Source organism: Typopeltis vanoorti, chromosome 21 (assembly GCF_054136105.1).
Source record: "Typopeltis vanoorti isolate ZY-2024b chromosome 21, IOZ_Tvanoo_1.0, whole genome shotgun sequence".
NCBI classification, from domain to species: domain Eukaryota; kingdom Metazoa; phylum Arthropoda; class Arachnida; order Uropygi; family Thelyphonidae; genus Typopeltis; species Typopeltis vanoorti.
Genome location: NC_143569.1, coordinates 58,484,016 through 58,496,211, shown reverse-complemented (window position 1 = coordinate 58,496,211; position 12,196 = coordinate 58,484,016). Strand labels below are relative to the sequence as shown.

General features: G+C 36.1%; 1 protein-coding gene across 4 annotated transcripts in view; it reads right to left on the bottom strand.

The window, feature by feature from the left end:
* The window catches only part of LOC150094880 (diphthine methyltransferase), a 154,600-nt gene that overhangs the window by 109,549 nt on the left and 32,855 nt on the right, over positions 1-12,196 (bottom strand). For 2 of the 4 annotated variants that reach the window (XM_090411429.1, XM_090411430.1), the window contains exon 2: positions 11,821-11,964. In XM_090411429.1, coding sequence (XP_090267555.1) covers positions 11,821-11,964 — 144 coding nt within the window. The remainder of the gene's footprint in view (positions 1-11,820; positions 11,965-12,196) is intronic. The other 2 variants (XM_090411431.1, XM_090411432.1) reach the window with 1 other exon arrangement.

The window sequence follows — 12,196 nt, the reverse complement described above, 5'->3', positions numbered from 1 at the left end:
ACCTCAATGGAGTCAGAGACTCACTATGGGAGGTACACACTATTGCACACAATGCTCATCCAATCGTGCCTTAAATTGATTCAATGTGTTTACATTTGCAACACACTCAGGCAATGCATTCCATCACCAACCACTCTCCATGCAAAGAATCTATTCCTCACTCCTCTGCTCACACCCTCCTTATACAGTTTCCAGCGATGGCCTCTTGTTCTATCCCCCCCCTCCCCTCTCTCCCATTCTATGAAAAATCGCTTCCATGTCAACCTGGTAACAACTCCCTGACTAACTTATATGTCTCAATCATACCCCCCCCCCTCCTCCTCCTATTCAAGAGGTTTTGCAATTTACATTCTCTCAACCTATCCTCATACTTCACATATCAAAGACCACTGACCACCTTTGTGAATCTTCTCTGGAGCCTTTCCAACATATCCTCATGACCATGAAAACTTGGGAACCAAATCTGCACAATAACCCATATGAGGCCTAATCAAGGCCTTATACAATGTTATCATAACCTCTCTATTTCTGCATGTCAGGATCCTCCACATCATTGCCATTATGTGATTATTATTATTTGTTTAGCATATGATGTACAGGTCTAAGGATATTACATACATATTACATAAAACAACATAAAAACAATTTTGAAAATCATATTAAAAGGGGCACAATCAGTTGAAAGATTAAACATTAAAAATTAAGAGTCAGGAATCAGAGCTTAATCCTTAAATCCCAGATCCACTCCAGGGATTCTGAGGTCAGTTTAAAAAAGTCCTCTTTAGTGCCTGCAAATGAGGAGATAGGGCACTCAAGTACAATGTGATTGATAGTCTGGATCCCACTTCCGCATTCAAAGTTTGGAGTATCGGACCAGTTCCATTTATGCAAGAGATGCTTACATCTCCCATGTCCTGTTCTGATCCGATTTAAAGTGGTCCATACATCTCTAGGGAGATTGAAGCCCTCCAAATGATGTTGGATTTGAAATGGCAATTTGAGGATTGGAGGTATGTTGAAGCCAACATTCTCCCCCATGATGCACATAAGTCGAAGTTCTGGTTGTACATCTGTATTGCACTCCTCCAGGCAGGCACCCGGATTTCAATCTTTTTGAGGTATGGAAGGAAATGTCTTGGTGGAGAGGCATGGAACTGTTTCCAATGTGATGCGATGTCTTCACAACTTGTGCGATGTGGCCTCTGAATTTCAGGTCCCAGTCCACCATCACTCCTAAATTTCTCATCTCCTCTACTTCCTTGAAACTTTTCCCACCAAGTGATACTTTGCATCCCAGTCTGGATTAGAGCTACTTGTAGAAAGGTTTATTCACTTGGTTATAAATTAAATTTAAAATGCTGAGAAATTATATTCTTGTTTAATCCTTTATCCAAGTGTAAGATTCTTCTGGGTCTAGTTCCTACTGATGAGACTTCAATAAAGGTTGAAACCGGTCTGGGTAGTGGACCTTCCTAGAGTGACCATAATGCACAGCTTTTATACACAACAGAAAGGATATGTACTTTGCATTATGGGATACTAAGACAATTAATGCAAAGTCATTAACCTCTATATACAGTTTAGCCTCTATATAAACTGTTTCCAATGTGATGCGATGTCTTCACAACTTGTGCAATGTGGCCTCTGAATTTCAGGTCCCAGTCCACCATCACTCCTAAATTTCTCATCTCCTCTACTTCCTTGAAACTTTTCCCACCAAGTGATACTTTGCATCCCAGTCTGGATTAGAGCTACTTGTAGAAAGGTTTATTCACTTGGTTATAAATTAAATTTAAAATGCTGAGAAATTATATTCTTGTTTAATCCTTTATCCAAGTGTAAGATTCTTCTAGGTCTAGTTCCTACTGATGAGACTTCAATAAAGGTTGAAACCGGTCTGGGTAGTGGACCTTCCTAGAGTGACCATAATGCACAGCTTTTATACACAACAGAAAGGATATGTACTTTGCATTATGGGATACTAAGACAATTAATGCAAAGTCATTAGCCTCTATATACAGTTTAGCCTCTATATAAACTGTTTCCAATGTGATGCGATGTCTTCACAACTTGTGCAATGTGGCCTCTGAATTTCAGGTCCCAGTCCACCATCACTCCTAAATTTCTCATCTCCTCTACTTCCTTGAAACTTTTCCCACCAAGTGATACTTTGCATCCCAGTCTGGATTAGAGCTACTTGTAGAAAGGTTTATTCACTTGGTTATAAATTAAATTTAAAATGCTGAGAAATTATATTCTTGTTTAATCCTTTATCCAAGTGTAAGATTCTTCTGGGTCTAGTTCCTACTGATGAGACTTCAATAAAGGTTGAAACCGGTGTGGGTAGTCGACCTTCCTAGAGTGACCATAATGCACAGCTTTTATACACAACAGAAAGGATGTATACTTTGCATTATGGGATACTAAGACAATTAATGCAAAGTCATTAGCCTCTATATACAAGTAGTCTAGTGGTGAAGATACTTCATGTGCAGACTTTGTTGATATTTGGATCAAGGATTAAATAAGAATATAATTTCCTGGCATTTTATTTAATAAAATTCTAGGTGAAAAAAGCTTCAAATTGCTACCTTTTTTTGTGTTCTTGTGAGAAAGCTATTATACCAAAAATGTTATTATTTATCATGACACTCACCCCTAATCTTGTACCCTCATATTCTATCCTTCTCTTTTCCCCAAAAATTTCTATCTTTCATCTTCTTCCCAAGAATTCCCAGCCTGCCCTTAAAACCCAAGTTTTAAAAGTCACATACCTCTTGCCTTACCCACAATTCTCCCACATCGCTCTATCTCCACATTTCCAACCCCCTCCCTTCCCTTACTTCAGCAGTAATACAAATGTATATCACCATACGACAGATGCTGCTCAATAAAAAGGCAACCAGGAACATCCTACAACAGTATATCGAAAATTATTCTTCATCCTAAAAATTGAGTAAAAGCCAATGACATTATAAAAAGGGGTATTCCTAAACAAAAATAGCCGTTAAAACTAATAGTTATTATTTATTACTTTTTAAATTAGTACTTAACTTCTTTTTAAATGAATAAACCAAATGAAGTTTTCAGTGATTATATAATTTGATAATAACATAAAAAACATTCAATAGCTTGAAGGAAAGATTAGAGATCACGGATATGATCCCTAATCTTTGGATATGATCTCTAAACTCTCACATGCAAGAGTTTAAGAAGAAAATTAGGAGAACAAAAAGGAGACATCTATGATAGAATAATATGAAAAATAGAAAGGAACTGACATTGCTAATCTTTAAGGATATGAGAGAGAGAGTAGAGCTAATCTAATGCGGTAAGGTCACTTAAACAGAAAGAGGAAAGGTCAGTGATGCCAAAATGACATGAAAAAAAAAAAAAAAAAATATAGAGAGAGAGACAATTGAGATCTAGGTGCATGCACTTCAGAATGCTTTAGAAAACTAAAACATATGATCTAAGTGGAGACTGGACAAATAATGGATTATTTGTCCATCAACAGTTTTGGAAGAAAACTGTTGTAGGATACTAGTACAATAGAAATGCAACTACAATGAACACTAGTATGATGAAACAACGTGTCATATTGTTTAACTTTGGAACTATTGAAACTAACTATGGAAAAGATGAAGTCCCATAGAATCAATGTAACTTTAAGCTGATTACTGCAAGCAGTAAAAGCACAGAACTTTCAAAATAGCAACTGAAAAAAAAAAAAAAGGAGATAAATCAGCCATCAAACTATTATCTCACGGCTCTCACCTAAGTATACTCCTAAAAGTAATGGAGAAGGTCATCATAAACCAACATCTCCACTATCTGGAGACCAATCAATTAATTGGAGATCATCAATATGGATTACACCATTCTTTTTCTACCTTGCTAAACTTACCCATCCCCTGAGCACAGATCACGGAAAAATTTGGAGAAACCCTGTGATCATTCTTGATATTTCCAAGACATCTGATGACATCTTGTTGAGGTTTTCTCAACAAGCTATCATCTTATGGCCTGTCTTCTGTCCTTTGTGACTGGATTTTTAGCTGCCTCTTTCTTTGTTCACTGGATGTCATGGTGGCTTGCTTCCTCTCATCAGATAGATTTCTTTATCAATGTCAGAGTATCTCAGGATTCTATACTCTCATCCAATGTTCCCTCTAAGCTGTGCGCATGCACGTTTTACAACTAGCGCACAAAACAAAAAATATGCGCACACTAGATTTTCAAGATGAAATTAAAATTTATTAATTTTAATAAATTTAAAGAAGTTCCACCTAAATATTAACCTATAAATTCTTTAAAAAATATGGTAACTCGGCAAAGCTCATGCCTATAACCTCGCATTTTTTATTACATTCTCGAAGTTACGCAAAACTTATAAATTATTAACGGTAACCTTATTTGAGGCTAGCGATTTGATGCCAAAGTGAAAGGGGTGTGGCTTAAATGTGTAATTATTAAGTAGCATATAGAATGGCACGTGGTTTGTTTACATCTCAAGCCTGACTCATGGAAAATTCCGAAATGTGATTGGCTGATCAAATTAGTTCAAGATCATGACGAATTAAAACAATGGTTTCATAATTTTAATAAAAATAATTAAATACTTTTAAAAACTTAAATTAGAGTGCAATTAAAAATATTGTAACGTTTCAAAATTCTCTAATTTTTAAAAGGAATTTTAAAATAGTAGACTAAATAATACCATTCATGTACATGCATTGAGATACAACCAAGTTAATTAAATCTAGCCTCTAGGCATATCTTTTAGCTCCTGTGTTGCCCTTGGCAATGTTTAGTGTTGGTTTAGCTTTTGCCTTGCTAAGTTATTCAGTGAATAGTGTACATTTGTAAATTTATAAAAGTAATAAAAACCATTCTTCAAATAACAAAATTGCAAAAAACTGATGCACCATGTCAAATTCAAAGGAAGCAAAAGGTGTGAAGCGAAAACGAACTGCTAGCTGCTTTAAAAGTGAATGCCTGGATGAAATAGTGAAAACTGCTATGCCAAAAGCTCATGAGTTGATAAATATTCAGCTGCGTGAAATATTTATGTATGATGCTACAATTGGTGTTGTTTGTATTTATTGTCGTGATGCAAAGGTTGCTGGGGATTTTGCTAATGAGAAAAAGTTTGATGTCACTTGGAAGTTGGACTTTTTGAAATGCCATTTGACAAGTAAAATACATCTGGATGGTGTACACAAACTTAGGCAACAAAATTGTTCATTGCCAGCTACAGGAGTACTGCGTATGCTACGTGAAAGTTCAGATGACTGAGAGAGAAAATGATCAAACCCAGAGCAGATTAAAGTTCTTATTAACAGTGTCTTATTAGTTGTTAAGATGAATAACTCTTTACTTTCAGTTGAACATATTAATGAACATATGGAAAAGTATGTTCAACACCCAGACAGCTGCAAAGCAAAAATTATACGTTTGAATTTCTGGAAACAATCAATTTAATTGTTGAAAATGACATGTTTGAGCAAATTGCATTTTCAAATTTCCACACCTTAACCATTGATGAAAGCACTGATATAACTGTTAACAAATGTCTCATTCTCTATTTTAAGTTTAGATGTAAAGATTGTAATGAATATAAAACATATTTTGGCAGAATAATTCAGTTGCAGGCATGTGATGTCTCCTCCATTGTGTTGGCTATTAAATAGTTTTATCAAGAAAAGAAACTTGATCTCCAAAAAATGGTGATGTTTACCACTGATGGAGTCGCAGTGATGCTGGGCAAAGTTAATGGTGTCACTGCAAAACTTAAATTAGAAGTTCCACATCTTGTCCAGCAACACTGTGTAGCTCACTGTGAGGATCTGGGGATCTGTGATACATGGAAGGAAATTAAACTAATCAGAGATATTGATACATTAATGAGAACAGTGTACACACTCTTTTCTCGTTCCACAGTGAAAAGACATGAATTTAAAGAAATTGTCGAGGCGTCTGAAAATGAAGCTATTGCCTTCAGACCACTCGATGAAGTGCGATGGCTATTCAGCCATTTTGCATTACAGGCAATAATAAGAAACTATGAGGAACTGATCACATATTTTGAAAAAGACAAATCAAATGAACCCGTGGTTAATTATTGTCACAATAAATTAACTAATGTGACATTCAAAGTAGCTGTTAATGTTTTAAGTGATGTTTTTGAAGAAGTGGCTTCCCCGTGCAAAATCTTACAAAGGAGTAACCTTACACCACTAGACAGTCATTATTTTGCCAGAGGAAAGATTAACAAAATCAGGAATCAATATTTAAAAGGTGATGCTTGCTGGAGTGACAGAGTAAATGCTTTACTCAAACAAGAAGAGACTGAACCAGTAGATACTAGGCCCCTGTTAAATTTTATAAATTGTTTATGTGCACATTTAGAGGACAGATTCCCTGAGAATGAGATATAAGAATGGTCAGTGTTTGATATCTCCTCTATTTCATATTGTGATTTCTCATTTGGTAGTGAACATGTTAATGCCCTTTGTCTTAAATATCATGAATTTCTGGATGATACTACAGAAATAATTAGTCAGTTTAATGATTTCAAATTTTCTGTACAAGAAAAAATTAAATGCAAAATGATATCAAATTTTATGCAAATGGTTGTATTTGCTCTTCAAAAAGCAGTTTTGTGATTTGGCAAAGTTGATGGATACTGGAGGAACCTTCAGTGCATCTAGTACAGACCATGAGCGAGGTTTTAGTCTAATGAATCAAATAAAAAACCAACTTAGAAACCGTTTAGGAGAATGTTATTTGGATATGCTAATGAGAGTGAAAAGTTACCAATTATATGGAAATTCAATTAATTTATATAGTGTGAATAAAGAGTGAGTGAATGCCAAAGACAGAAGAGAGAAAATATAAAGAGATAGAAGCTAGAACTAAACAAGATGAGAATTAGTAACAGACTTATTATGAATGTTTAACAAGGTGAGAATTAGTAATGGGAATATTTTATTATGTATGTTTAGAGTTATTTGCAAATTTAGAAAATTTAATTAAAGGCAATCAGTCACTAGTTTTATCTTTTTTTTTAACTTTATTTCTTACTTCTAATCAGATCAATATTAAATACATATAAAACATTTATGTTAGCTCTGTGATTGATGTCACACAACTTACTTGGTGATGGTAATAATACACACACTTAGAATCCTATCTAGTACAGTCAGTATCGTGTTGGCCTCACATGCACGAAGTCCCCGGATCAATTCCTGCCCAAGGCTTGTGAATCGTGATTTTCGACTGTTTACTGGGGAGGCTACTGCCATGTGTGGGAACACAGTGGGGAGTTGGGGGTGACCAGGCTGACGTCCCATTGACACCAGAAGGAAAAGAGTGAACTAAAATCTTTTAACATATTTGCTTAAAGGATCAGTATGGTGATTCGTATGGGTGCGCACATACTTTTCAAAAGAAGGCAAATTTTGCGCAAACACAAATTTCTATGCACATACAGAGCAAAAAATTAGAGGGAACATTGCTCTCATCCATGTTCTTCCTCCTTATCAATGACCACCCTCTCTATGACTTCAAATACTATTCATAGTGTTAGATACTGAATGGAGAACTTCTTGACAAGTTATCCATTCAGGATCTAACATGTAAGCTTTACAAAATTACAAAGAAATTTGCACAATACCTGCTTACCAGCGGAAGGTGAGAAACACCTAAGTTGTTGTATATGAAAGTATGTATCAGTGTGAGTAATATATTGGAATTTATTTATTGTAAAACGGAAAGCTAAAAATCAAGAATAATGTCAAATTAGCATTTCATGTAAAGGAATAATGGCTAAATTTATGTATTATCAAACTATCATAAAATTGTAACTCGCTAGGTAAGAAATAACTAATAGGATCAAAGGTTACGTCTAAGCCGCAAGTACCTGTCATAACGCCGAAGGCAGTAGCTTATGGGGAAGGCTGACGTAAGCGCTTTTCCTCGAAAACACCACCTAGTAGCAAGGAGGGAAAGAAAGGGGATCAACCTAAGGGCAATGTAAGCTATGGATCGTGCGAAAAACAATACAGAAAAGAGGGTGCTGCAAAAAAGTATTTAAGGCAATACGTGACAAGCTCTAGGCTCTTTTCCTGTTTTCTTCGAAGATTATGGAGATCGAGGACTCTCGACGAGTGATCGGAGATAGGACAAGCATCGGCTTGTCCTATCTACGATCCTATGTCCTGTGTAGAGAAGTTATCCTATGAATAGCTTCTCTCTTGGCACCTTATCATATGCCTTTTTCCAAATCAACAAATCTTAAATACAGATCTTTGTTATATTCTCATGATTTCTCCACTATTTGTCGTAAAGTGAAGATCTGAACTTACAGCCTCTATTCGGCCTGAATCTAGCTTGTTCTTCACCAAGCTTTTGTTCCACAATTCTTCTCAACCGTTTCTCGGGTATACTTGCATATATCTTACCAGGAACACTCAGTAGGGAAATACCTTTGTGATTCTCACATTCAGTTTTATTCTCCTTTTTATATATGGGTACTATGAGAGCTCTACTCCAATCATCGGGAATTCATCCATCTGTCCAGGCTTCCTGAAATATGCAGTGCAGCCACTGTAAGACTTTTATACCACCATACTTCAGTATTTCTGGCCAAATATCATCTACTCCTGCTGCCTTTCCACATTTCAAGCCTTTGATGACTTTTTCTCAATGCTTGTTTCATTTAGCAGTTTTTCAAAGTAATTACTCCATACTTCAAGGATATCTTTTTCTCCCATTTTCATGTCACCTTTATCATCTCTAACTCCTTTTACAGCACTCTTTCCTCCATTCCTAAGCTTCTTCAACAACCTCCAAATATTTTGCACCTTCTTGATATTTATTTTCTATGTTCTTGCCAAAGTTCTCTCATGACTTTTGTTTAGCTAGTTTTACACAGTGTTTAGATTTCTTACATTTGTATCTATATTCTCTAAGAGTACAAGGTGACTTATTTACCAAGAACTTTTGATATGCCTTCTTCTTTTCCTTCACTGCCTCTTTAACTTCCTGCGTCCACCATGGAGTTCTAATTTTTCTATCCTTGCAGACAACTTCACCACATGCCTCTCTAGCTGAATCAATCAGGGTTTTCTTCAAGGTTTACCACTGAATCTCCAAGGTTTGGTTCCTGTTCTCAAACTCTTTCATTTTTTCTACAATAATCTTTGTGTTGTTTAGTCTATAGTTCACACCTGAGAACTGCTCAACTTTTATTCACTTTAAAACTTTCTTACATGTCATTCTTTTCAATATGAAATTCAATTTTATCCTGCTCAAGACTAAATAGTGATCACTTCCAATTTCAAATCCTCTGTACACTCTGGTGTCCTGCACCAGGGAGAAAACATCACTATCAACAATAACATAGTCAATGAGACTTTTCTTATTCCTTGCCTATTCTCTCCATGTGAATTTGTGCACATTTTTATGTTGGAACATGGCGTTAATAATAACCAGTCCATGTTCTGAGCAGAAATCCAACAGATATTTCCAATTATTATTAGCTTTGCTCTTTTCTCCAAATTTTCCCAAAATATTTTTGTATGTCTGACAATCATTTCCTACTCTGCTATTTAGATCCCCAACAAGGACCAATGTTTCCTTTTTTATTGTGTCAGTTGCTTTTTCTAAAGCCTCAAAAAATTCCTCCACTTCTACTTTAGTAGAACCTTCTGTGGGACCATAGGCACAAATAAGTCTCATTGTCCAGTTCCCCAATCTCATATTTGCCCACATTACTCTACTTGAGACAGCCTGCCATTCAAGAAGATTAGCCTCGTATTTTGTGTTGAATACTATGGCTACTCCTTCTTTTCCTTGATTGTCATTGCCTGAATATAACATTTTGTATTTATTGCTCAGAAAGATCTCACCAGTTTTTGTCTTTTTTATTTCATTCATCGCCTATTATATTGATCTGTTACTTATCTAATTCCTCAGCTAGCTCCATTTCTTTGCAATTCAGGTTTCTTATGTTGATAGTACCGATCTTTAACTCTGGTGATGTTGAGTTGGTGTGTGTTTTCAGATTTGTTCCAGTAACTGACTTTTCGCTGTCCATCCTGGTTCCCTGGCAAAAACAACGGGGCCTTGTTTAACCGAGCGACGCCCCAGCCGGTATGAAATTTTGTCATGTTGTACCATCATTTTGTATTTTGGTTTAACCAGTAAGAATACAATTTGGTCAGCTAAATCCCAAATTGCCAGCCCATCCTCATTCGTTCAGTATCCAGGTAGATACCTAACAGGGCACACCACGAGAAGGTGAGGATTGGACATTAGGTCAGAAGCCCTGGTTGGTTCTCCACATTTCTTTAAAGGGCTACGTGGAGGTCTCCTCTCAGTTATACAGCTTTTACACTTAAGCACCCCTTTATTAAACAACTTGGTATTCTTTTTCATTCAAAACACTATTTCTGCTGAGCTCCCAACATTTTATATGTCGTCTCAAATCAGACTAACCCTAGAATATTGTTCTCACATTTGGGTTGATGCTCCTAAGCCCCCCCCCCCAACAGAGAAGAGGGAATTATTATTATTATCTGAGACCTCCAGGGAGTCAAGGATTCAACGAAGGAGGCTGTAAATTACTCAACACAGCTATCATACCTTCCCTTAAATTCATTTGTACTAGATGCACTCACTACTCCTAAGGGCAAATTATTCCACTCACTCACTGCCCTTTCTTGACTGAGAACAACCTTCCTTCAAATATGACTTCTAATAGAATTCTTTCTAATAGGTGACTCCTTTCTCACAGATTCCTTACAGTCACATCTGTTTCTAGATTATGCCTTTTTTTTTATTTTTTTTTTTATAGGTACTTTCATGGGTGTTGCTCCATTAAACTTGGTTACTACCATTCCTTGCTTTCCTCTAATTAAGTAAGAACTAGAGTAGTAGTAGCCACTGGCCAACATCTGTATACAGTACAACTCCAAACATACTGAACCAAAATCTCTTCATCTTCCTTCCTTCCTTCATTTCATCGACCTTTGTTCTTTAAAACAGACTTTCCCATACTGTTTTTCCCAATGTGTACAACCCTAGCTTTTCAAGAAAGGTGTTAATAGATTACTTCTTTCTCCTTAACCACTTCCTTAAACAATGCATTGTTCGCGTTGTAGGTCTTGTGATCTCTCATGTGCAGGGTCAATATATAAAAAAAAAAAATAAAAAGGAAAGAAAATCATTGTCAGCATTTGAAAACTGAAAGTTATTGTTTTTTTTTGTTTTTTTCCGGTTTCACAAGTACAGCCATTCTGGTCTTGCAGACCATGCTCTGGATACACGCCACAGAATACGGTGGAACTACAGTAATGCACCGTAGCAAATATAAATTCGAAAGACTATTTATGGAATCAGCATCAGCCCTAAGAAACTCTCCTAACCTCAACAAATTTGGTTGTATGCGAATGCCCCAAATTTGGGAGGCATACATCAGCAGACCTTCAGCCCAACGGCCAAGAACACCTACTTAGCCCGCTTGAGGGCACCATCAGAACTTCTAGGAGAATGATAGCTTCATATCTTCATTCTTAGTTACTGTGTTGTAGTGCCTGCGTGCACGTACCTTTTTGTAAGTTCCTTTTGAAAATGGCAACGTGACGTTGCCGAAATATCAGAAATATTTATTAAAGTTTAATTTAATTTATATTCTAATCTACGTTGTTCAATTCCTAAGTGATTTAGAAATGCATAACCAGCGTATAAGCCTGTCTACGAGAAAGTTATTGTTGCACTTAATTTGATCAATATCAAACAAACATGTCAACATACCCTGAGCTGATACATTCCACATACCATGATATCTTTGTTAGGATCTAAGTGACACCACTCCACAGCATCTGCATAACATGCTGTTTCAGTCTTCCAGAGAGTGGTTGATCCAAATTCAGAAGCAGCAGAGCACTCAGTTTCCATCTAGGAAAGATAAAAAAAAATTTTTAAACTAAAACAACCATATAGGATAACAATTTACTCCTTATGATGTATTCATTTAACTCATAGGGTGTACTTTACAAAATATACGAAACCTTAAATTAAAAATGCCAAGAAATTACATAATTGCTTAATCTTTTATACAAGTGTAAGCAAACAATGAGTGCAAGTGCAGTATCTTCGGGACTAGGTTACTTGTATAGAGAGGCTAATA